The sequence below is a fragment of the Octopus sinensis genome, linkage group LG18, assembly GCF_006345805.1.
Source record: "Octopus sinensis linkage group LG18, ASM634580v1, whole genome shotgun sequence".
Classification (NCBI taxonomy): domain Eukaryota; kingdom Metazoa; phylum Mollusca; class Cephalopoda; order Octopoda; family Octopodidae; genus Octopus; species Octopus sinensis.
Genome location: NC_043014.1, coordinates 19,757,612 through 19,784,111, shown reverse-complemented (window position 1 = coordinate 19,784,111; position 26,500 = coordinate 19,757,612). Strand labels below are relative to the sequence as shown.

Here is a 26,500-nt window from a genome sequence, read left to right as displayed (position 1 = left end):
TGGTATCATGAGAGCATATTGTCTGCTGGTTCAATTCCCTTTTGGATTGGCGCGGATATCCTCCTGATCCTCCTAAGTAAGCTCGTTTACCCGAACAGATCATGTTAAATAAGTAGGTCGTGTCGCCGGTTGAGTAGTTTGCAGATTGGCCGGGACACGGAGAATCTGCGAAGTGGAATTTCGCCCTCCATGAAGCGTTAAAACCATTTCCGTGCAGTTCTTTCAGTAATAGCACCTTCTCTGTACAGAGCGCAATTGTGTGAAGCAACTTTGGTATCTTTGGAACCTATATGAAAGAGAAGAGAAGATGTCGAAAACATGTTAGTTTACTTTTTCTCTTACTATGCACACCATGCTTGAAAAGAGGTAAAATGTATTAAAATTTCAGAAATGAATAACGAAAGTTGTAGAGGAAGAAAATAGCTACTAAAGAAATAAATAATTAAACAAATAAATAAAATAACTTTCTACGATAAAAATATTTTCCGTGTTAATTTATGCAAACGCACCAATTTATCTAACTACCGAATCTATATACACATCCTCATATTTACATATACATATATTTAAGTATTTCTCTATTTATATATCAACACATTTCTCTTTTTCGCCGTTTGAACCACATATTTTTTTAAATTTTGAACCTCATCCGACATAAACAAACACAGTCAATTCATAATATATGTGTCTTGTCACGTATTCACCCTTTCTCTTATATTTTGATATCTTCGTTCTTTTTCTTTCTCTTGTCAAATCTTTTTATTTCATTATCAAAATGCAATGTCGTAGGAGTTCTAATTTAATATGCATTTATATGTAAATTCCTTCGTCGTTGATCTTATCGTTGAGCATTATATTGATGCTTATTTAATGATGTATTCTCTATTGTTTACAATAAAATTTCGCTGCTATTATGCTTAATATGGAAATTAGTTTGTGATTCTAATTTTTTTTTCTGTTTTTTAAAAAAACTTATTTACATTCAAAGATTTGTGCAAGTTGTTTATTGCTCTTTAACCTCAACTTTGCTCTGATCTACAGGACCAGTGTTTGAAGCTGTTCTAACGGAGACATCCGTTTCCGTTTTTATAACATCATAAAGCATCGTGTTTTATTTTTTAAGCTCCTATAATTTGATTTGCATTGCACTATCTCGCGTGTCCCTACTTATTTTAATACGGTAGCGTGTAATTTGAAGGATCTTGGTTACAGGTCAAGCAGCTGCTCAGTGTGTAAGTTTTGTAGCACAGAAACATTGTCGAATCTTGTTAGTGTTAATATACATATTATGAAGTAAACACATTTGTATTTAGTTATTTTATCCTATACTTTCCTCAAATTAAAGAATTTTTTGTGGCTATACCTTAGAAGCTCAGGGAGACAATAGAATGTGATCTCAGGATTTGTGGGATGTTTCATTGCTATATTTAAAACTGCAGTCGGCAGTATATATAGTCCCCTGTGAGGTCAAAGAGGGAAGTTGTTATATTGAAGCACAAGTCAGATTTGATCATGCACGCCCATACTCAGACACACTAACCAAACTGCATTATATATTGTAAATATTTTTATGTTCATAGTTTTAGCTATTCAAGCAACCATGTAGACGCTCTCGCATTTTCTGCATATGGTACCTTCCTCTGTCCCTACACCATCAGGTCGACGACCAAACTCTTTCTCTTCCATGACAAGCACATAACACAAAGGGTTTTCATCGCATTTTTCCTTTGCATTTTCTAATAATTATTTACTGTCTACAGGACTCACTTTTGTTTTCTATAGCCGACTCTCAACAGAGAGAGAGAGAGAGAGAGAGAGGTAGAGAAAGATGAAGTGAGAAAAAGAGAGAGAGTGAGTAGAAGAATGTTTTTCCGTGTGCATGCAAGAGCATATATATATATATATATATACACACACACACACCACACACACACACATATATATATATAAACACACATATATATATTTATTCATATATATATATGTATATATAGGGCATGTTATTTTACTTTAATTATATGTGTTAAACGTTCACAGTCTGGGCCAGTTTTAAATACCACAATTGAATATATGGTAACCATCCTTTAATTTATAGCGTATTAAATTTGGTTACTGTGCTTTGAACGTGGTGGTCTAATTAGGTGCAATTGACAATCTGAGCCAAGGCCATCCTCCCGCCTTTGCTCTTACATCCCAATTACGCGCCTGTTACATTGACGAGCGTGTTACATTGCTATTAAAAAAAGTTAACACGTGCTTTTTGAAATCATACATATTATCTCACTTCCTATGCCACAAAATCTATAAGAAAAATTATAGAAGTAATAAAAAGTATACAAAATGTTATTACTCGATGCATTAATCATATTAGTCATCTTGAAATAATTAAAATGATCACCACTATTAAAACACAGAAAAGTCATAAAGATGTGAGGCTGAACTATTTAGCGCAACTATTTGATCAAACGAAAATGGCGTTTACATCATGAAATATATTATGTATTACGAATCGAAGTTCTACAGTAGCTGAAATAGAGCATTTCTCAACACTCACTTTGATTGGAAAATTGTGATCAGAAACGAATTTCCATTGACTCCAATAATATAATGAACAATCCGGCAGGTACAATTCACGTGTAAATGACTAACTAAATAAATAAATAAAAACGCAAGCAAATATGTTTTACTAGCAATATTTGGCTACAAAATTGTATAACTTCTAAATAATATAAAAGGTGTGAAAGGCACAGAAGTTGCGAGTTCAGATACAGAAGCTGTACATAAATATCCTGCTAAAATAAAGAAAATAATCAAAGAGAAAAGATAGAATGAACTTGATGAGGAAATTCATAATATATGTTCGAAATAACGAATGGATATTAATCCGAATGTGAATAAAACTATAGCTGTTTGCTGATGCCTACATACTTAAATAATTGTTATTGCAAAATGTGTGCAAAGAATAGAAAGGGAAAAACACACTTAATCAGTAGCTTTTTGATCTGTATTCTCTCTTACAAGAAAAAATAGGTTTGCCATAACTCCAAATATTTTCTGCTATTAATAATAATTACTCCCGTTGTGTATTATAATTGATTAACGCTGTTTTGGAGTACATGTGATCCTAAATGATTACCTAAACTTGTTAAGTAACGCCTATCTGTATGAGGCTATAGACTGGCGGACACATGCATTTGGTAGACGAGCTAGACCATATTTTGTATGGATGCTTCTCTTTCGAAACAATAAAACGAAAAATCTACATTTTTCTTTATTTGTTTTGCATGTGTTTTCCTTACTACACCCAATTTTATATAATCCATTGTTGTATGTGGTTGTTTTCTAAACGGACGCATTTATGATAACTATTATGGTTCAATTACGATTATTATTATTATTGTTGTTGTTGTTGTTATCATCATCATTATCATTATTGTCCGTTCCTCCCATTTGAAGTTCAAGTCCCACCGAAGTCAACCTAAATTTTCCTCCATCTAGAATAAAGTACCGATCTTAGTATTGGGATCAATGGTATTGACAAATTCATTTCCTTAAAATTGCTGGCGCAGTGTTTAAAACAAAAACAATCTTCCTCCTCATCCTCCGCTTCCTCCCCCCTCCTTAATTATCGTGGGAGATGTTCAACATCCAAGTACCAATCGCAAAATCCTTGCTGTCCCCAGCAGAGCAGTGTTTGGGGCTTACTCTGCTCTCATGTCAGTTCCGATTTCTTTGACATATTTCTCAAACGTGGTTGTTAGTGATCCAAACGCCTCTACAACTACTGGAATGACAGATACTCTCCTCATAGTCCACATTCTTGAAATTTCGTATTTTAGTAGTCTGTACTTTTCAATCTTTTCTAGTTCTTTGTCACTTATGTGTGCATCTCCAGGTAATGCAATATTTATGATCTTGGTTTCCTTTATTTCTTTATCTACAACAACAATGTCTGGTCTCCGAGCCTCAATTAGGGAGTCGTATTGGGTTGTAAAATCTCACAGTATCTTATGTTCCTTGTTCTCGGTGACTGCTTGTGGTTCATCTTCGTACCATTTTCGTACTCTGTTCAGGCCGTACTTTTCACATAGCCTCCAGTGGACGAACTTAGCCAGGTTATCGTGCCTCCATTTGTAATACTTGCTACACTCAATTACAATATGTGAGATAGTTTCATTTCTGCTGCCAAACATCCAACAAACGCGGAATTCGCTACTCTTATCTTTTCGAACTTGGTGTAATTAGTTTCAATGCTTGTACCTGGGCGCTGCATATCAATGCCTCAGTACGTCCTTCCAGATCATATTTTCTTAGTCATCTCCAAGTGTTGATCTTGTATTTTCTTTCGATGGCCCATACAGGGGTTTCATTTTCCAGTTGTTTACTCTTTCTCCATCTTGTTTCTTAAATGTTTGTGGATGCATCACATTTTCGGTAGGCATTGTATTGTTGATTCCAACAGCGGAAAGCAAGGATTCACTCTGATGTTTGTTCAGATTGTTCTCTTTGTATTATACGCATACCCCTGCTTTTAGGCACATACTTTTGTGGTGTAGTTCCTTGGTAATTGTCATCACTTTTCTACTTTTCCTGTCCATTTCCTCAAGCTCGTTCTTTGTCCACCTAATAACACCTTTACCATATTGCATTAAATGTCCTGATTTTGTTTTTTTCCATTGAGTCTACTTCCTATAATTAACTGGTTCTTCTGATATATTATCGCCTAAAGCTTTCCTTCATTTTAATTTCTTTGCTTTTGTCGTATTCTAAAATCTCCAGATATTTATATCCATTAATTTCAATATCCTTGATTTTCTCGCCGTTGGGTAGCTCTACACCAGCAGACGACACTACTTTGTCTGTTTGTATTATAAGCATACTACACTTTTAAGCTCCAAATTCGATTCCTGTATCTTTACTGAATATCTGTACTGTTGAAACTAGGCCATTTGTTTTATGTTCGGTCTTTCCAATGATCTTTAATTCATTCATATATAACAGATGATTTCATTTACCTCCCCGGTGTCACTTTCCATAGTATCTATACGAGGCATATCATACAAATCACGAACAGCAATAGTGATAGGCTAACTCTCAAAAACAGTAATGGTGATAGGCTATCTTTCACAAACAGTACTGGTAATTATTATTATTATTATTATTATTATATTATTATTATTATTATTATTATTATTATTATTGAGTAAGAGAGCAGTTCATGCCATCAAAGTGAAACTGGGGTAAAATATACGAAGCCCAGTATACCCATCATGACTACCCCTCTGATAAAGGTACACTAGGCACATGCATCACAACCATAAATGCGCGACATGGTGATCTCATATCAAGATAAACAGCGCATGACCTTGCAGGTGGGACCCAGTTAGGATTTTCTTCTGGTCGAGTAGCTCATCCAGCTCAAAAGATCCCCGAATAAGGGTGGTTTAAGGATGTTGAACGAACCACCCATGTTTCCAAAGGTGAATTATCCAAACCTCTAAGAATTCCTTTCAACACACGGCTATGATGCTCCCCCATTGTCATTATTATTATTGAGTGAGAGAGCAGTTCATGCCATCAAAGTGACACTGGGGTAAAATATACGAAGCCCAATATACCCATCACGACTACCCGTCTGATAAGGGCACACCAGGCACATGCATCATAACCATATGTGCGCGACATGGTGATATCATATCAAGATAAACTGCACATGACCTTGCAAGTGGGGCCCAGTTAGAATTTTCTTCAGGTTGAGTAGCCCATCCTGCTCAAAAGGTCCCTGAACAAGGGTTGTTTAAGGATGTTGAAAGAACCACCCATGCCTCCAGAGGTGAATCATTCAAATCCCAAAGAATCCCTCTCAACACATGGCTATGATGCTCCCCCACTACTTCTGCTCGTGATCAGAGATGCACATATCGTCAGCCACTAAGGGACATGCTCAACTGGTTAAGGTCAAACAACTGACAAGCAAATGTGTGGTATTGTCATTATTATTATTATTATTATTATTATTATTATTATTATTATATTATTATTATTATTATTATTGAGCAGTGCATGCCATCAAAGTGACACTAGGGTAAAATTTACGAAGCCCAGTATACCCATCATGACTACCTGTCTGATAAGGGTATACCAGGGACATGCACCACAACCATCTGTGTGCGACATGGTGATCTAATGTCAAGATAATCAGCACATGATCTTGCAGGTGGGGCCCAGTTAGAATTTTCTTCTGGTCGAGTAACCCATCCCGCTCAAAAGGTCCCTGAATAAATGTTGTTTAAGGATGTTGAACGAAACACCCATGTTTTCAGAGGTGAATTATTCAAACCCCAAAGAATCCCTCTCAACACATGGCTATGGTACTCCCACACTACTTCTGCTCATGATCAGAGATGCACATATTGTCAGCCACTAAAGGACATGGTCAACTGGTTAAGGTCAAACAACTGACAAGCAAATCTGTGGTATTGAGCAGAATATTTGCTGTAGCCCATCTTTTATACCAAGACAAAACAATGTACATGATAACACTTCCCATCAGTTAAGATCAGAAGACATGAGAGCCACTGCCTGGTACTGCATCAGGGCATTTATTATCATTATTATTATTATTATTATTATTATTATTATTATTATTATTATTATTATTATTATTATTATTATTATTATTATTATTATTATTGTTATTATTATTATTATTATTATTATTATTATTATTATTATATTATTATTATTATTATTATTATTATTATTATTGTATTATTATTATTATTATTATTATCATTATTATTATTATTATTATTATTATTTTTATTATTACATGCTATATTATTTAGCAGACATGTTTTGAGGTTTGGTGACACCAAGTCTCCGCAGATCTCAAGAATCTTTCTGAGGATTCTTGAAGAAAATAGGATTGCACTTTGCTGTAATTCGACCATGCGAGTGCCAGTTCCAAACTCCTTATGCAGCAGTTTGGGTGCTGCACCAAGTGTAGCAATTACCACAGGAACAACTGTCACCTTTGTCTTTTGCAATCTGTTTATGCCTCCGGCTAGGTCGTGGTATTTTTCGTTTATTTTTAAAAAAGTTTATATGATATCCTGTCCATTATCCTTTGGCATTGCAAAATCTATGATTTTACATTGTTTCGTTTCTTTCGTCGTCTGTAATCATATCTGGTAGTGTTCTGGCTTCTATAATATGGTCAATCATTATGGAGAAGTCAAACAAAGTCATTGTAATTGTTATTTTCTATCAAGCTTTCTAGCTAGTGTTCATAGCACTTTGCTGTTATTATGATTCCCTCCTCCTCCTCCTTCTCCCCCTCCTCCTCCTCCTCCTCCTCATCATCATCATCATCATCCATGTTTTATACCAAGACAAAACGTGCATGATAGCACTTCCAATCACTTAAGATCAGAATCCATGAAAGACGGTGCTTGGTACTGTATCAGGGCATTTCTTGTTGTTGTTGTTGTTGTTATTATTATTATTATTATTATTATTATTATTATTATTATTATTATTATTATTATTATTATTATTATTATTATTATTATTAATTGTTGTTGCATTGTCGATATATGTTTACATTGGGTCCTTAAGTTTGGAATACTAAGTGCTTTTAAATGCGGAAAACTTCCTTCTTTTACTTAAGTACCATTACAAAACGAATGAATTTATTAAGTTTGAGTATATATTGTTCCTTTGGGGCAAAAGATACTCTATCATAGCATTTTGCTTGGGATGTCTTCAATATCTATATTAATGGCGACAAAACAGCTACACCGAGAACGATAAACTCTACTGAAGGATATACTCCAATATTTCTCTAAATATTAAACAAAAGAGAATGTAATTAAACACAAATATTACGCACTGACATACAGGCGTTTCAGAATGGGGGAAATATGAATTTTCGGATAATGAAAGTGCTTTTCAAATGCTTCAAATATGATAACAGCAATAAGAACTGCAGTAGCTTTCTCTCTCCCTCTTCCTTTCTCTTTCATTCTCTTTGTTTCTCTGTCTGTCTGTCTGTCTGTCTGTCTGTCTGTCTGCCTCTCTCTCTCTCTCTCTCGCTCTTTCTTTCTCTCTCTGACTCACAGAACTCATGCGCGCGCGTATTTAATATTGTTTAACGTTGGAAAGAAAAAATGCTGTTTTATCCACATTATTTGAATAGGTGTAAGCCCAGAAGGAACTGTGTCAAAATTGCTATAATAAACTCTCTGACTCCTTACCTGTTTGGTAATGGACAGGAAGATGAAGAAAAAAAACTGACATGCCATCGGTTACTACGACGAGCGTTCCAGTTAATTCGACTAGCGGAACTGTCTACTCGTGAAATTAATGTGCAAGTGGCTGAGCACTCCACAGACATGTGTACCCTCCACGTAGTTATCGTTGAGCGTGGTACAGATCGTAACGTGGCTGGCTTTTGAAATACAAGTACTGCTCATTCTTAACATTTGAGTAGAAGGGGTCATCGTGAAATAAAGTGCCTTGTTCAATGGCACGACAGGAATCCAACTCACTACCTTACGATCTTGTGCCGAATACCCTAACTATTAAGCCACGCACCAGGAAGAAATCTGTTGTGACTACCGGTTTCTAAAAGTGAAGAGGATAAGAGTAATTGAAAGAACCTCTGATGATGTGTGAGGCATAGTATTATCCATTGATCGAAGTATATCCTACGGTAACATCAACCTGTTCTTGAAAACTGAAGCCTGGTCTGAATCACAAGCAAAATAATACACAAAGATTCCGCTTATTCTCTCAAACGTCAGTGAACGGTTAAGTGTAAAGCAAGGTTTACAAGAAGGTATATCATTAGCGATATATGCTCTTCTTGTTTCCTTTGTGGAGCAATATGGAATGAGGTAAGCTCGCTTCTCACAAACAATGATACGTTGTCAGGAGAGGTCAGTATAGACTTACGTCTTTTTGCGTCTCCTCGAATTCACAGGATTATCCAGAAACTATGCCCAAATATGAATGTAGAGACAAGATTGATAGTGCCGACAGCCCTGCTATCATACATGCGGCATCAAAAGTAATTTCTGTTAAATAGGAACGTTTATAAAAAAGAAATGCACAGAAAATAGTTACACCGAAAACAACTGTAGAGTTGGGAAGGTGCCACTCCAACAGCTGCGCCAGGCAAACTTATAGAATTGTTAGCGGAGATATCCTTGTCTTTTTTCCAGTGACTAGCAAGGAAGCTGAAGTTCTCTTGTTTTGTCCAGTCATAACCGGCAGCGACAGTGTAGTTGGAATTGAAGATGATTGTGGTTGACAGAAGGTACAGTTGCTGGAAGGAACAAAGAATACGCTTCAACCTCGGCGGTCTTCTCTCCACCGACTAAGAGTATCATCGCGTCATTTGTAATGATACGGAGAGGTAGCCAGTCGATGAAGAAAAAAATGACACAAAAACAAAATAGAAAGAGGAAGTGGAATCCAGCCAAAAGTCATCTGCAATGCAAACGATGATAAAAAAATTTCACTGTAATGAACCAACCACTCTAATATGTGCTTTGCTTTCCGTAATTATATCTTGTTTTGATTCTAGTGTATTTTATATAATCATACAATTATTCTATGTTTATTTTTTAAATCTATATCAATATATTTTCAAATGTTCATCGTGTTTTTGATATATTTATCAAACCTAAGACGGCAAGTTGGCAGAATCGTTAAAGCGCCGAGCAAAATGCTTCGTGGCATGTTGTCTGCCTTTGCGTTCTGAGTACATATTCCGTCGAGGTCAACTTGGTTATTCATCCGTTGGGATGGATAAAATAAGTACAACTCTAATATTGAAGTCGATGTAATCGTTTTACCCCCTCACCCCAAATTTCTAGCCCGGTGCTAAAATTTGAAACCGATATCTTCATCATAGCTGCCTTCAATTTTACATACCTTTGTCACGTCTGTCGCTGCAGCTTTTGTAATCTGTAGGTGTACATTTTTTCTCTTGTATTAATGGGTCCTTCAGCGTCAAAGAAATTCATATTATCATATTATTATTGTTGCTGTAATTATTATTATTATTATTATTATTATTATTATTATTATTATTATTATTATTATTATTATCATTATTATTATTATTATTATTATTATATTATTATTATTATTATTATTATTACAGTTGTTGTTATTTTGGCTGATATTTACATAAATTTTATACACTGATCTAAATGCCAACCCAAACAATAAATATCTATTCTCTTTTTCTTTCCATCCAACAGGCTGTTCATACAGCATAAGTTCCAATACCAACAGACACAAACATTTTTTATCAGTTCCTAAAAAGGTAAGTTCTATATTTCGTTTTCCTTTGGTTTATTTGTTCTATTGTCTAATATTTATTTATATTTAGCTATAAAGAACAAGGTATACTTTTGTTGCGCGCTATACTGGCCAAAGCATTGAGCTCAGTAAATCATATCTGTTTCATAGATATCTTTTCATCTATGATTTACTCCACAAACATATATTTATTTTTTCTGACCATATATAAATACATACATCCATCAATATGCGCATACGTACGTACAGATGGATTATTTATATATCATTCTGTTTGTTTATTAGTTTATACATTGTATGAGCGTGTGCATGCCTGCGTGAATGTTGTGTGTGAGTGTGTGTGTGCAAAAAAAAGTGGACATATTTCTATTTACTGTTACAAAATTATTACAGACTCAACGTTTGTAAATTTCGTTTAGTGAACACTTCCCGCAGCGAAACACCCATTGGCAAGCGGTGTCATGTAAAGTTAATTTTCGAAGAAATAGAAACTAAAACGCACACACACACAGACACACACACACACACACACACACACATACACACACACACACACACACACACACACACACATGCAGTTATCATACACTAAAGCGTTTTGTTTATTACATATGTGCATTCACATAGCATTTATTATTTGATAAGACGATTATTTATTCAAAATTCGTTAGGTTTAATTAAACCTACAACCTCATATAACTTCACCGGGTTCTCGAAAGTCAAATAAAATATTTTCATGGCTATAAAACCATAAAGTCATGCATTAAAGAAATAGGTAGATGTTACCATACGCATAAAGGAAAATTTGTGTCATTTGAGTTTGGCCAATACGTAATGTTATAAGTCTGGAATAAGCGCGTGGCTTAGTGGTTAGGGTAATCGGCTCACGACCGTAACGTTGAGAGTTCGATTCCCGGCGGTGTGTTGTGTCTTTAAGACACTTTATTTCACGTTGCTCCACTCAGCTGTCAAAAAGGAGTTGTACCGGTAATACAAAGGACAGGCCTTGTCATTCTCTGTCACGCGGAGTCATACGGACTCGTGTGTGTGGAGTGATCAGCCACTTGCACGTTGATTTCGCGAGTAGGCTGTTCCGATGATCGAATCAACTGGAAACATCATTGCCGTAACCGACGAAGTGCCATGTTTTTCTTTTTAATGTAAAATATTTGGTGAAACTAGGAATACGTGTTCGACATTTAATCTTTAAGTTAGCGAGTCCAAAGTTTATTGTCACATATTTGTTTTCCTTTGGTTTATTTTTTTCTATTGTCTGTTATTTATTTCTATTTAGCTATGTTGAGGGCAGGTGTATATTTTAAACAGGGTGAAAGATATAATTTATATTGTGTAATGGAATGCAATAAGAAATACATGCTATTGTTGATAATGTTAACGAGAGTTTATGTGTGAATTGGAATATTCTAATAAGATTTGTGCCTTGATTGGTGTAAGTTACAATATGGCAACCACTCGACTCAGAATTTGCCATAAGTTAATTGTTCTTAGAAATTGAATATCTCGGAGGCTCCTGGGGCAACAGGTGGGAAGCAAATGGGATTAACACATACACCTTTTTGGAAGAATTACAATAATTAAAAGCTACTGCTGGTATTTCTTCCGATTTAGAGAAAAATTAATGATATGGCGAGCAACAGTTTGACACCCAAGAATAACATATTAAAACCATGGGGGCTGAAGATGCTAATTAATTGCTTTTAATAATTGTCGATATGTATGTGTATATAGGTGTGCTTGTTTGTATTTGCAGGTGTGTGTGTAAATATATGCATATATGTATAAAATCATTCATATACACATATGTACATACATAACCACAACGCACGTATACAATTTTATATATATTTGTATACATATTCACACACACGTGTGTGCTATATGTATAAAATACATATATGTTTTGACAATGCTAACACGAACATCTTGCTGATCAATTAAATCCCTCAGCAAAATCCTCCACATTTTCTATATTTAGCGTATCTGTTTATCACCGTCAGATGCTTCTCTGGACCGGTTGTTAACTATCCCACTCGTGAGGGATCGATACTAGATGTGTCGAAAACAAAAGCTGTCGTATCTTCCATTTTCCGTGTCTCATTTATCATATATATATGTATTAGCAGTATAACCCGGCCTTGCCCGGGATTAAGTTATGATTATTAAGCTAATCAAGTTCTTTATTTCAAACCAAACTAAGTAATATAGACGTCAAATTTGGGCGAAATCCGTTGAAATTAGTTATACTACATATATATATATATATATATATATATATATATATATATATATATATATATATATATATATAGCGCAGGAGTGGCTGTGTGGTAAGTAGCTTGCTAACCAACCACATGGTTCCGGGTTTAGTCCCACTGCGTGGCATCTTGGGCAAGTGTCTTCTGCTATAGACCCGGGCCGACCAATGCCTTGTGAGTAGATTTGGTAGACGGAAACTGAAAGTGCCTCTCGTATACATGTATATATATATGGATATGTATGTGCATGTGTTTGTGTGTCTGTGTTTGTACCCCTAGCATTGCTTGACAGCCGATGCTGATGTGTTTACGTCCCCGTTACTTAGCGGTTCGGCAAAAAAGGCCGATAGAATAAGTACTGGGATTACAAAGAATAAGTCCCGGGGTCGATTTGCTCGACTAAAGGCAGTGCTCCAGCATGGCCGCAGTCAAATGACTGAGACATGTAAAAGAGTAAAATTATATATTATATAATATAATATAAATATATATGGGCAACAGACAGGAACATATATACACACGCGTACGTACACCTATTGCATGTTTTGTGCACGCATACATGTACATAAACAGAAATGAATGGAAAAAATGTTGTTAAATTTGTAAATTAACACTCGCACAATATTCAGTAATCAACGTGGAATCAACTACTCTGGCCTCAAAACCCTTTTTGTGGTCCGTGAAACTGAGTGGGGGTGTGGTGGAAACCTCGCAAATTGTACCCATTTATAGTGTGTAATTCACTGACAAATTGTTACTCACCTCTTTGTTTCTTTGTTGTTAAATAAATGGATTGTCAACAAAACACTTTTTTTACTCGGCGTAAAATAAAAACAAAACTCTTTCGCACCCAAAGTAATGTGTGAGAGAGAGAGAGAGAGAGGGGGAGAAAGATGAACGATTTAAAATAAATATATTGTAATTGTTGTGTGAGAAAGTATATATACTATGATTATAAAATATAGTGTGTCTTTCAAAAACAAAAAAAAACAAAACATTTTACATTTTATTTTTTATGAATGTAGTCAATTACTTTCTCTCTCTCTCCCCCTCTCACTTTGTCTTTCCCATGAAACTCTCTGCCACCTTCTTCCACTTTTCTTTATCGTATTTTTTTTTGTTAGACGCCGTCATAAAAGCAATGACTCTCTCTCTCCCTCTCTCACTTTGTCTTTCCCGTGAAACTCTCTGCCTCCTTCTTCGACTTTTCTTTATCTTATTTTTTTGTTGGACGCCGTCAAAGAAGTAATGACTCTCTCTCTCCCTCACTCACTTTGTCTTTCCCGTGAAACTCTCTGCCTCCTTCTTCCACTTTTCTTTATCTTATTTTTTTGTTGGACGCCGTCAAAGAAGCAATGACTCTCTCTCTCCCTCACTCACTTTGTCTTTCCCGTGAAACTCTCTGCCTCCTTCTTCCACTTTTCTTTATCTTACTTTTTTTGGTTAGTCGCCATCAAAAAAGCTACTACTGGTATTTTTTATGGCTAAAAGCTATGGTTGAAAATAGATTTTTACCCTATCCGCGGGTGCCTCGAGAAGAAAAATAAGTTGACAAAGCCCAGATAGGATGTTGACGAATGTCCTCCTAAATTTTGAGCGACATGCGTGCTAATTTGTGGATGTGCATAAATTACAATCAGGTACACACATACACACGCACACACATCATGCCTTTTATAAATATGATTAGCAGTTGTTGTTATAAACCGCAATATTTATACAATACAAGTGTTTCAAAGTTGGGTATTAATTTTTTGTTGAGTTCAGTACTATTTTCCATTTCTTACTTTCTCATACAAAACGTCTGTTCCTTTTTGTTTCGTGTATATTTCCTACACTTGTTACTGAAGTTTGTTACTTGCCCGCATGTTGCGTTCTTTATTAATAACCATTTTGCAAAACTTTGAATTGTGAATTTGATCACTTTAAAGACTTGTGTTCCAAACACGTGCGTTCTTTTTTTATGCCTACATAATGTCTCACATATACTATATAATGTGTTCAATATTTTCAGATAAGTGTCAGTCTCGTAATTATAAGTCAAAACTTCCCTCTTAGATTGTTTAAAAGCTAAACGAAAAAAGGTAACATTATGTCAGCTAATCCACATTTTTACAATGTTGTTGAAACTGGTTCCCATCTTGAAAACAAACTGGTGAAGGAACAGACATGGTTTGATCTCGTTCGATCTTTTCAGTCAAGCAATTGCAGTTCAGTAGGCAGAATTTAGCGACTATCTTTACAAGCAGTTGAAATGTAGTTTGAGCGAACAAACGTGAGGAAGGCTTCTGAATATTAAATACACTCACCGTTGGTTTTCTCATTCAATCAGTTATGATTTATTTTGTAGTTAAACGAAAGCAAATACATATTTTATGTATGGCTCTTTAAAATCGCAAATGGGTGGTGTTTGAATATCAGTTAACTTAATTACCTATAGAAATAGCTAAATTTTGGAAGAACCGTAATCCAGACATGTCTAAACAACATCTATGAAGCGTTGGATATCTGTTTGTCTCTGACTGCCAACAATCTTGTCTGTCGAGGTAATAATTTACACTCCATTTATTCTCTGTCGATCTCTTCAGGCGGAAACATTTCTTGAATCTCGACATTTCAAGCAGTATTAATACAACCGCTGTATGATAGTAAGGCTAGGTAAGTATATAAAATTAAATGTGAGAAGAATCGTAAGATAGTAAAAAATAGAATCATGAAGCTACGTGTTTCGCAGTATCGAGTTATATCCTCTCAAGTTATGAAATCAAATGCTAGTTTTAGAAACGTATCAATCCTGCATTAGGGAAAATGCACCATCACAATTGCTGTATATACGCCATCCCTATTGCTGTATATTGTGATCATATGCCAATGGATTATAAACTGTTTTGCAGTTTTGTTACACCACAATATTCTGTGGATTTTATTAGTGGTTGAAACTGAATAATTTTTCTGTGCATCTTCAGATAAACGTTGGATGTAAAGCCCAACCTAGTGCCAAATATAAATGAAATGCGAGAATTTGGTTTCATGATTGCAGTCTAGACAAAATCTTATAAATTATACAGCACTGCCGACACTGCTGCCTAAGATGGTGAATGAATTGTTCATTCTCATTAGATGTATCTAGTTAATGTTAATTAACAAATTCCATTCGACTTGAAAGTGGGCTAAAGTACAGTGGTACCCAACAAAATAAATTTTAAGTAGTCTTATTGATTTGACTGTCAAACAGAATATATAAATCTACCCGAAATTACAAACAATTTTCACAAAAAATTAGAAATTCTTCAGACATTGCAATTCGCTCTCTCTTTCTGTATATGTGTATATTTGTGTATATTTGTGTATGTATATATATATATATATATATATATATATATATATATATGTATATATATATATATATATATATATATATATATATATATATATATATATATATATATATATATATACATATATATATATAAATAATGAGTGTGTGTGGTTGAATCTCTGTTTATGTCCAACTGCCACTTGACAACAAATGTTGGTTTGTTTATATTCCCGTAATATAGCAGTTAGGCAAACAAAAAGTAAGTACTGTGATCGATGCGCTTGACTAAAATACCTGAAGGTGTTGCCACAGCATAGTCGCAGTCTAATATTGAAACAAGTAAAAGGTAAAACGTAAAGGAATCCGATGATGACTACTGGGATGACGTTGATCATAAATTTGATGGTTTAGGTCCAATTTTATCACTAAACAAATGCAAAAAGAAGGAAATTGTTGGAAAACATATGGGCCGCCTTTAGGCGAGTGAACTCAGTCATAAGCAGTCTTAGTTTCAGAATTAGACAGCTAACGTGTTGTCTGAAATTTCAATAGGATTTTCAAGAAGATTCCAAATTACAGTCAGGACAAAAAGTGGGTGAGGAAGACTCAAAAGGAAGAAAGCCCAGATTATAAAAACAACATCGCAGTATTTAACTTAACTTTAAACGTTGAGCACAGTTCTTCGTCTTGTTGTTTTCAGCCTGCTTCTTTTTTTTTTCTTTTAATTCCTCCTAATTATTTTTTGCTTACAGAAACTTCTTCCGAGACTTTAATTTATTCTTTTCCGGGTCCCTACATTGTGCTTTCCATAATATTTCTAGCAAAGATAGCTTTTCAATTAATCTGTGCGTTACACTCACCGGTTAAAAAAAAATCGGTGCTATTTGTTATGATGCACTTCATTAGAGTGATTCTTCCTTGAAGTCATGCTGTCAAATGTGGTGAAATGGTTAAATAGTTCTTAAATTCGGATAATGAATTACATTCTGAATTATGAACTCCATCATTTAAGTCTTTTAGCTTGAGAAATATTTTCTATAGAGGCAGAGGTAAAGCGTCTGCTGTTATATCTTCATTGATGATCAAGATCATTAGGACTTCTTTCTGACACAAAGGCTGGGGAATAAACAAATAGTTAAATAACTGATGCAGGATATAGACTGCGATAGTAAGCTATCTTTGCTTTTAATGTCATTAATTTAGCAATAACTACATCTCCACTGAAACGAAATATATTTCTTATTTAGATGCATAATTTCACTTGGCATTTCATGCAATCAGTCTGAAATCTTCTAACATTGATTACATCATCAAAAGTTCCATTAATTAAATGTTCTGATGCCTTTCCTCCCAGGTAAACATCATTAATATTTTTGTAATTACTTTCATTGCTTGAATCCGTTTCTGATAATTTAATATATACCTGTAATTCATCTTTGGTAAGGAGACTCACGAGATGTCTGTATCCTGATAAATGTCATTAAATGCAGACAAAAGCACCTGACATGCTCAGACAGTTATTCTATATCCAATACATTCACATTCTTCCGTACATAATGAAGAATAAGTAGCATGTTCTTGAGTCCGTGATTGTTTAGTATCTCATAAATTCACCTGGTATCGTCAACTTTGTCAACTTTTGATTCACTTCTGAGGAAAGGTACCTTATTTGAGAAAGTTTAAGGAATTTGTGGAAAGTTGTCGCAACAACTTTTTGAAATGCCGTTCTGTCTTGCTACTGTAAGAAAAGTAATATAAAAATCTTTTAGCAAAGTCTCTAAAATTGACGGCAACACGCTGACAGTAGGACCACACAGAGAGAAAAATAATAAAAGTCACGTTTCATAATAAAATAGAAGGTACGGTGTATTTCTATAATTTTAGGAATTCACATTTGTCGCCCACCGTGGAAGAACAATTACCGCTTGTGAATCCAATAATATTTCCTAGAGGAAAATTTCTCTCACGCAAGGTACCTTTGACAGAATTGTAAAGACTAAGACCTGTTTCATTTTCAACTATTGTAGTATATATAATAAAATGTCTACGACATGATAGTTGTTCAAATCAAAGCCACTGATAATTACAGCCAAAATGATGGTAACTGAAATGACTGAACTTTTATGAATTATGATAGAAACATTTTGTGATTTGCAGAATTAACGTTAAAACTGTTTTTGTTTTTAAGAAAGTCATTCCAATCTGAATAATACACTAAAGTAATTATACAGTCTGTTAATCCTCTGTTACAGATGAGTAGCGCTTTATGTTCATAAAACAACCGACAAAGAGTAGTTCACTTTTGACTGTTTGCTCACTCTCCGTTCATCATTATTTAGCATTAATAGAGAAATATCAATACTAAGTTTAGCCATAGCAAAACATTTCTTATGTGTTAGAGACGTTTCTGATTCGTTTGTGTGGATTTAGTTATGCTGCAGCTTCAACAGTTGCTGATTTCATTTCTATTTTGTGTAAGGTAGTCCTTAAATTTAAGATTACGTAACTGTTCTTCCATCATTGACTTCCCCCACCGTTTCTTTTTAAGTAGAAGTTTACCTTCCTTTCATAAATTATTATGACTGTAAATAATACACATTCAAGGTTAAAACAACTAAAATGGCGCCGCCCATACACAGCTCACGATGCACCACAAACATAGATACATAACATTAGCAGCTAGATACAAAAGACAGAATATAGTACATATATTTATATCAGCCATGGTACAAAACTCTACCTCTATACATCTATCTTCAAGCTACCGGTGAGTTATGGTTGTGAAACAAACGAAGTTACCATTTAGATGTATGGTAGAACCACCAACGTCTTCCAAAGATATTGCTTTCGGACCATGTTAATGATTTCCTGATGCGATCATATCAAAAGTTAAGGAGTCATGTTAAGAGGTGGGCTGAGTAACCCACAGGATACTATCATTGAAGAAAGATTCGGGCCTGGCTTAAGAACTTGATATCGCTTTTATGAGTGCTGTGGAGATTTCTTCTTGTGACATACTGCACAAGGAGAGACTGGAACTAAGGCTTACACGCTCATACGTGAACACATACACACATAAACACACGCACACACATACAAACATAAACACATGCACACACACAAAAGTGAAATAGTACTTTGGAAAATTATGACCTATAGAACTAGCATTTTCTTCAGTATTCTTGATTATTATATTGTTTCTGTTTTTAAATGAATGTCATATGAAACGCTCTCACGTTACAAATGAGCTGAAGAAATAACCAAAGAAAGACAATGCAGCATAATGATTTTCAATTGATCACGCCATGAATTTATTTACTCTTTAATTATATAGAAATAGGGAATGATGTAAATATAGATCCAACAATGGCTTTAAACTTTGGCACATTGCTAGCAATTTCAGACGGGGTGTCATTGGATTATATCGACCTCAGTACTCAACTGGTACTTATTTTGTCCACCCCGAAGGGACGGAAATCAAAGTCAACCTTCGCGTAATTTGAATTAAGAACATGCATGCAAACAGACGAAATGCCGCTAAACCTTTTGCCGGGTTTGCTAACTATTCCGCCAGCTCGTTGCCTTAGAATAAAGATATCGTAATGCGAAGGCTTTTACAACCTATTCCTACTCTTCCTTTTCTCTCTCTTTCTCTTTCTCCCTATTTGAATCTAGTTTTGCTTTTGCTCCTCCCATACACAATTACACACTTTCACGCGTTAAATATTACCTTTCTGTCTCTAAGAACCTCGAATGTTCATCCCCTTTTCATATTTCCTCTATTTCTCACGCTTCACATCTCTTCCTTTCATTCTCACACTAGTGTTAATATCCAAAAGCTGCAGTGGATGTAAATATATAAATGCACGTGACGTATTCTCATTTTAGATAGGAATTATTTTCAAGAATTTATTTGAGGTATGCAAGAGAAAGTGGCTGTGTGGTAAGAAGCTTGCTTCGCAACCAAATGGCTTCGGGTTCAGTTCCATCGTATGGCAACTGGGCCGACCAAAACCTTGTCAGTGGAATTTGATAGATGGAAACTCAAAGATGCCCGTGTGTGTGTGTGTGTGTGTGTGTGTGTGTGCGTGTTTTTTGTCTGCTGTCGTCTCCCGTCACCGCCTCACAATCGGTGTTTGTAGGACCAAGCTTTTAAAAAAAAGTATTGGGTTCGATTCATTCGATTAAAAATTTTTCAAGGCGGTGCCCCAGCATGATCGCAGTCTAATGACTGAAGCAAGTAAAAGTTTTAAAAAATTATTTTCAGAATGTAAACCAATAAACTAAGATTAAAATTCCAGCATTGGCAGTCTTGCACGTTATCTTTTGTTGTTTAATGCCAGTTCATCCTTGATTGGGCAAACCTGCGATTAATGACGCGCAAGCTCTAAACTCCTCATGCTTTATTATTGCTTTAAATGAGTTTTCCTTTTATAACACGATGCAAGTGATTTGAAGCAGATTTGATAGTTATTTCAACGTGGCCAAATGGTTACAGTGTCACGGTTGTCGGCTTCGAATCCATCAGTGGTTTAATGTTTCGGTGGTATGAACAGGCGTTGATGTGAATTCCTTTGTTAACTTCTGGTAGGTACATGACTGAAATAGGATGAATCAAAGAAGTGAAAATAAAATGTCTCTACTTTATTCGTAATTATCTTAATTCTTTCAAAAAGTTAATGCATCGAAATAAATGTAATTCTCAGACTTCATTTAGAATCATTAGGTTCATCAATATCCCACCGCCGCCGAACCAATCGAAACAAACGATCGATTTTCATTTGGTAATAATTGCCTTTTAGTCACAACTCCTGACAAAAGCATCACTGTTATTTTTCATTTATCTTTCCATTTTTTCGGACAAAAACGATGAGATTTGAAATCAGGACGAAGAAGGCCGGAACAAAAACTGCAATATGAACTTACGGTACTCTAAAAATTCAATTAATCCGCTGCCATGGATTGGTACTTTATCAACTGCGAAAGATAAATTTTACCTGGGCGTGGTTGTCAGAGTACAAAGAGGTGATCAAATAAGCGTCAGGCAATGTAACAAACGCTCTAACGACACAACCAAGTTGCAACGTTAAATAAAACGAAGTACTGAGTACTAGGATCGATGGTATGAACTGACGAAAAACTGCGGGCCATGTGCCTATAGTATTATCATTAGATACCAAAAGGTTACTGAACTCTATCCCAGTGATTGCACTAGCCATCATAATCATAATTGCAATACTTCTATTTAAGGAGAGGTGAATTCATTTTATAAGAGAATGTAATTAGCTGAATATATCCAGTAAGATTACTGATGCTATATTGTATCGACATGTGAAAGAAAGAACACAACTTTAAATTCCGGCAGGATCTAAGAATACAAGTTTGAAGAACGAGTTGTTCGTGATAATATTGTGTAGACTCAACCCTAATGCCACAGACCTTGGAACCCTCGAATGAGTGTTTCGTAGTGCATCTTAGTAGGACGTAACTTATGATAGATTTAACTCTAATAACACTGGGGCCTTTCGTTGTTGGCTGCCATGCCGGTCCATTGAAGAAGAAATTTGATATACAGCATATCAAATTACATCAACGTTTCTAGTAATTTGTCTTCTTCCGTTGCCAAATTGAAGAATTTGTTTTTTTTATTTTCATGTTTTTTTTATTTTCATGGAAAATTTCCAAAGTAATAAAGAAAAGATCAGAGAAAAAAAATTAAAACACGAAAATAAAATTAAAAATAAACAAGCATAATTTTAAAAGATAGAAAAAAGAAACAATAGGAGTGTTTAGCGAAGCGTCAAATAGGATAGAAATCCAGAGATTCTGCAAAACAAGAGAAAGATAATTTCAAATAATTATTCCAAGTGTGCCGTTGCGTATAACTGTCTACTTGTCGAGATTTTAATCTTACCAATTTTAAGCGTCTAGGAATTCTAATCCTAAAAACAGCGTTTGAAGTAAAACAAAAATCAATAACAACATCAATAACTTGACATCAGCAATGGCAACAACAATAACAACAATAAATTCAAGACAGAAATTCTTGTATAAATTGAAACTAAATTTATTTTTAGTGCCATGTATCAAAGAAAAAAGCAAAAACAAAAAAACAACTCCTGTCATGTTAGAAAAAAAATCATTAATAAACTATAAAAACAAAATTATTCCTGAACGATTTCGTAATTACGCCGATGCAGTACTTGTCTGGCACTTGTTGCCATTGATTTGGGAAGGATAAAAGGTTGTGCTGATCTTGTCAGGATTTGAGCTCAAGTCTTGTTCGTATGAACTTGCGACGAATTTATTACGTGGTTATTGTATTGTCAAGAATTAATAATTTTAATACGCTCTTTTAAAGCCTAGTCACACTCATGGGCCCGGTTTCCCGGTTTCTGTGGTGTATATGTTCCCAAGCAGGACGGGGCGCCAGTCCATCCCAGCATCACTCATTTTTGCCAGCTGAGTGGACTGGAGCAACGTGAAATAAAGTTTTTTGCTCAAGAACACAACGCGTCGCCCGGTCCAGGGATCGAAATCACAATCTTACGATCATGATGCTAACACCCTAACCACCACGCCACGCACCTCCACGTTGTCAAAAATAGCAATCAAAAATCTATGAATTGAAATATGCCGCTTTGTCTCAAATAAGGCAAGATATTCGATCCATACACTCTTGAATATACAAAGGACAAGATGAATACTATATCTGCTGTTATGAAATAAGCAATTCATAAAGATGCAGCAATGAACAGTTCGATGAGGTATATGTATGTAATAAATATATGACAAAAGTCAACGTTCAATTTAATGCATATTATATGGAAAGTATATTTAACTACTGCACATTAAGCAACACGTGTAGATATGATCATTCCTCTCTTCTCGACTGCCTATCACTGTGTGAGAAGCTACATAAATTGCAATACACACACACAGAGGCACACACATGTGTGAGTGTGTGTGACGGAAGAATGGGTTCGTACTAACAACTTCACACTTTTCATCACACAAGTCAGGCACAATCGTTGGGGCACCAGAAACAATGTTCTGATATTAGTTCCAACCTTCTGCGCTCTACTGAGGCCAACATTCATCTTTTTGAGATCGATAAATAAACTAACAGTCGCTTAATATAGCCATTTTTTCTTTCTCTCTTTTCCACTGTCTTCCTCCACCCATCGTCTTCTCTCTCTCTCTCTCTCTCTCTCTCTCTCTTTCTCTCTCTCTCTTTCTCTCTCTCTTTCTCACATTTTTATTAGAGGAAGTCTTTGTGTTTAGTCATGGAAATGGATGAGCTCCACCAGGTTTAGAATCTAGACTTGTACGTCATAACGATACTTCTACGATGCCAACAGGAGTTAACAACATAACATTAGTATCTTCACGTCCCTTTTCATAGAAATAGCATGGGCTACAAAACCACAGGAAGTAAATTGTCGCACAAATTACAGTAAAAGAATTTGTTCAATTTTGACACTGAAGAACCTGAAATTATAAACACAGTAAAATGATAAATGTTGAGTATACTTGACACGGTCTGTCTGATCACATAGTTTACACCCGAACAAGGAGGAGTTACGGCATAGCTAAGTCTACGTATGACTGTGAATCATACGTACTTGTCCAGCCGACAGCTTACATCCTATAGTATAGGACCTAGAGCTTTGTATCATAAATGAAATCGTGTATAATGCAGATGTAAAATCTACATCAGCATTGCAATATATCAAAAGCATTTAAGAAAAATAAAACAAAGCAACGAACAGTAGTACAAGCTATTTATTTTCACAGCAGAACTGCCATTGAATATCCACTTCTTTTTTTTTTCTACGTACTTTTGTTTTCCTCTTAGTTTTTTGATGAAAGTCCAATATGTGAAGCGTCGAACTCTCTCATCTTCCTTTGATGGTGAAGTTGATTATCTTTTATCTTGATGTTTTTTTCGGATATCTGTTGTATAAGAGGTCATATAAAGATACACAGCGATAACAAACACATTGAGAACACCAAGCGTGTACCAACGAGATTCTACGCAAGTGATCGAAGTGTTAGAAGTAGCAGCTAATTTCCTCTTAAGGTTTTAAAATAAAGAAAGTACACATTTTGGTTTATACCTCTGTAGTTGTATATATGCAGAAAAAAATCCGGGTTAATCGTATGCTTCTTCAATCGAGATGGAAGGTGCTAACAATATCAATCACATTTCCAAAGTAACACCCATCATATAATTCGAAAATAAAGCTAAAAGATAAAGATGAAAGAAATTGCTATGTCGATTAAATAGGAGACGAAAGCCAGATTTTGTAAGATGAGATCGGATGCATCGCGACGCCAATTATAGGTTGTTGAATCAATATCCAATATTCTGTCTTCTTGAAAAATATGTCAGCCTTGGTAAGCGTCATTCTTCACCGCAATATCGATTGTTTAGGATTAGCAAAGAGAATTTATGTGTATAGTATTAGATACATATGCTGTTGTGTTGGTGATTTGATAACCCTGATGAAATTGACCGATAGTGAGCAACTTTCATGTCGCTATAATTCTATTTTTTTCTTAATATCAGAGCTAAATGGTCCAATGGCTACTATTTCTAGTATATAGAACAAATGCGTTGAGGCTATCATGTTACCTTATACATGCAAGAGTTAGAAATATTATCGCATCTGCTCGTTTAATCGACGTTTAGTATCACTCTACTAGCACCTTACTCCAAACTGCAATCACATGAGCTATTATCTGCAAGATAGTACTCAACATGTGTAAGGTACTGTATAAAGTATGGCAGGCTATGGGGGTAATTAACTAAGTCTGTTATATATATATATATATATATATATATATATATATATATATATGGAGTATTAAGGTGACCAGCTGGTAGAATCATTAGCACACGGGGAAAAAAGCTTAGCAGCATTTCATCCGTCTCTACGTTCTGAGTTCCAATTCCGCCGAGGTCAAACATTTGAAACCAATACATGGTGGAGTATTTTCTACAGTTTCTAAGATATAGAACACTTCTATAATGTACTGTTCAATACAGACTGTGTACTACAATCTAAAGTACAGCAAACACCATAGTCTGAAGCTATTCTAACACATAACATGACACAGTCTATGAGGTCTGGTATATCGAATAGAAACAGAGTGTGTGGTAGTAATGGTGAATGAAGTCCATAATCTTTCATGCACTAAAAATGTAGACGTTTATCAGCAAAATTATTGTACAAGGTAGATTATAGTGATCACGGCACTGGAGATGGCGAGGATTTTCTCCCCGCTAGTGATATAAACATGCGTTCATTTTGCTCCAAAAGCCAATATGAGAGATGTTCTAATGGTATCTACGGCAGTATAGTTTGTTCTAACAGAACATCCACGTTTAAGTGAGAATAAATATTATCTCTCAATATCAATACTGACTCGGTGGCTAATATATTTAGATCATAGTGTATAGACCATCTCGTACGTCAGAGACACTTGTCGAAGCGTATCATATAATACAAAGCATAGCATACAATATAAGTTAAATAAACTCATGTTCATCGGTTAACTTACACGTCCAGTGGTCTACAGCAGGCATGGGTAAAGTTTCTCGAGAAGAAGGGAACATGACACAGAGCTCATCATCACGCAAGCCGTACTACTAAATACATTGAAGGTAATTTGTCGTGGTGCGTGCCATTCAGAAAGTGCCAGAGACTGCAGTGTCTCCATGTCTGATCTAAAATATGATGTATATTGTAGGAACCTTTCTATAAGGTACGCTATTATGTAGATTACATTCTATAAGGCACCTAGAGTAAAGTAGGGAGGCGCAATGGCCCAGTGGTTAGAGCAGCGGACTCGCGGTCGGAGGATCGCGGTTTCGATTCCCAGACCGGGCGTTGTGTGTGTTTATTGAGCGAAAACACCTAAAGCTCCACGAGGCTCCGGCAGGAGGTGGTGGCTACCTCTGTTGTACTCTTTCACCCTAATTTTTTCTCACTATTTCTTTCTGTTTCTTGGCGTCCTGTCTAGCTGGGATGGAACACATACACCATACACATACGCCATAGAAACCGGGAAACCGGGCCCATGAGCCTGGCTAGGCTTGAAAAGGGCGCATAAGTAAAATAAGAGTAAAGTAGATAGTTACTGTAATATTGATTTCAAATTTTGGCACAAGGCCAGCAATGTCCCAAATGCTGAACTATTACTTATTTTACTGATCTCGAAAGGATGAAAGGCAAAGTCGACCTCGATGGAATTTTAACTCAGAGCGTAAAGACGGACGAAATGCCGTTAAGGATTTTGCTCGGTGTGCTAACAATTCTGCGAGGTCGCCGCCCACACTGTTACTGTAATATTAGTTTCTGTATTATAAAATCAAACTTGTTAATGCGTAAAATTACAGTCGGGAGCAGTAATTTAATGATGTCAAAAACAAGTGGTTGGTCATTGCTTTCAGTGAGAAACGTGAGTTTCGTTTTTTGTTCCTCTCCTTCTTCTTCAAAGTAATACCGTTCTTGCAGTCTTTAGGCCATGTAAGAATGCCACAGCATTCTCCTTGACGTCTTAT

The 26,500-nt window shown here is 35.5% G+C and overlaps 1 protein-coding gene across 2 annotated transcripts in view; it reads left to right on the top strand.

Moving 5' to 3' along the window:
* The window catches only part of LOC115221827 (pleckstrin homology domain-containing family G member 7-like), a 987,181-nt gene that overhangs the window by 435,218 nt on the left and 525,463 nt on the right, over positions 1 to 26,500 (top strand). For both annotated transcript variants that reach the window (XM_029792059.2, XM_029792061.2), the window contains one exon: positions 10,275 to 10,339. In XM_029792059.2, the coding sequence (XP_029647919.1) occupies positions 10,275 to 10,339 (65 nt within the window). The remainder of the gene's footprint in view (positions 1 to 10,274; positions 10,340 to 26,500) is intronic.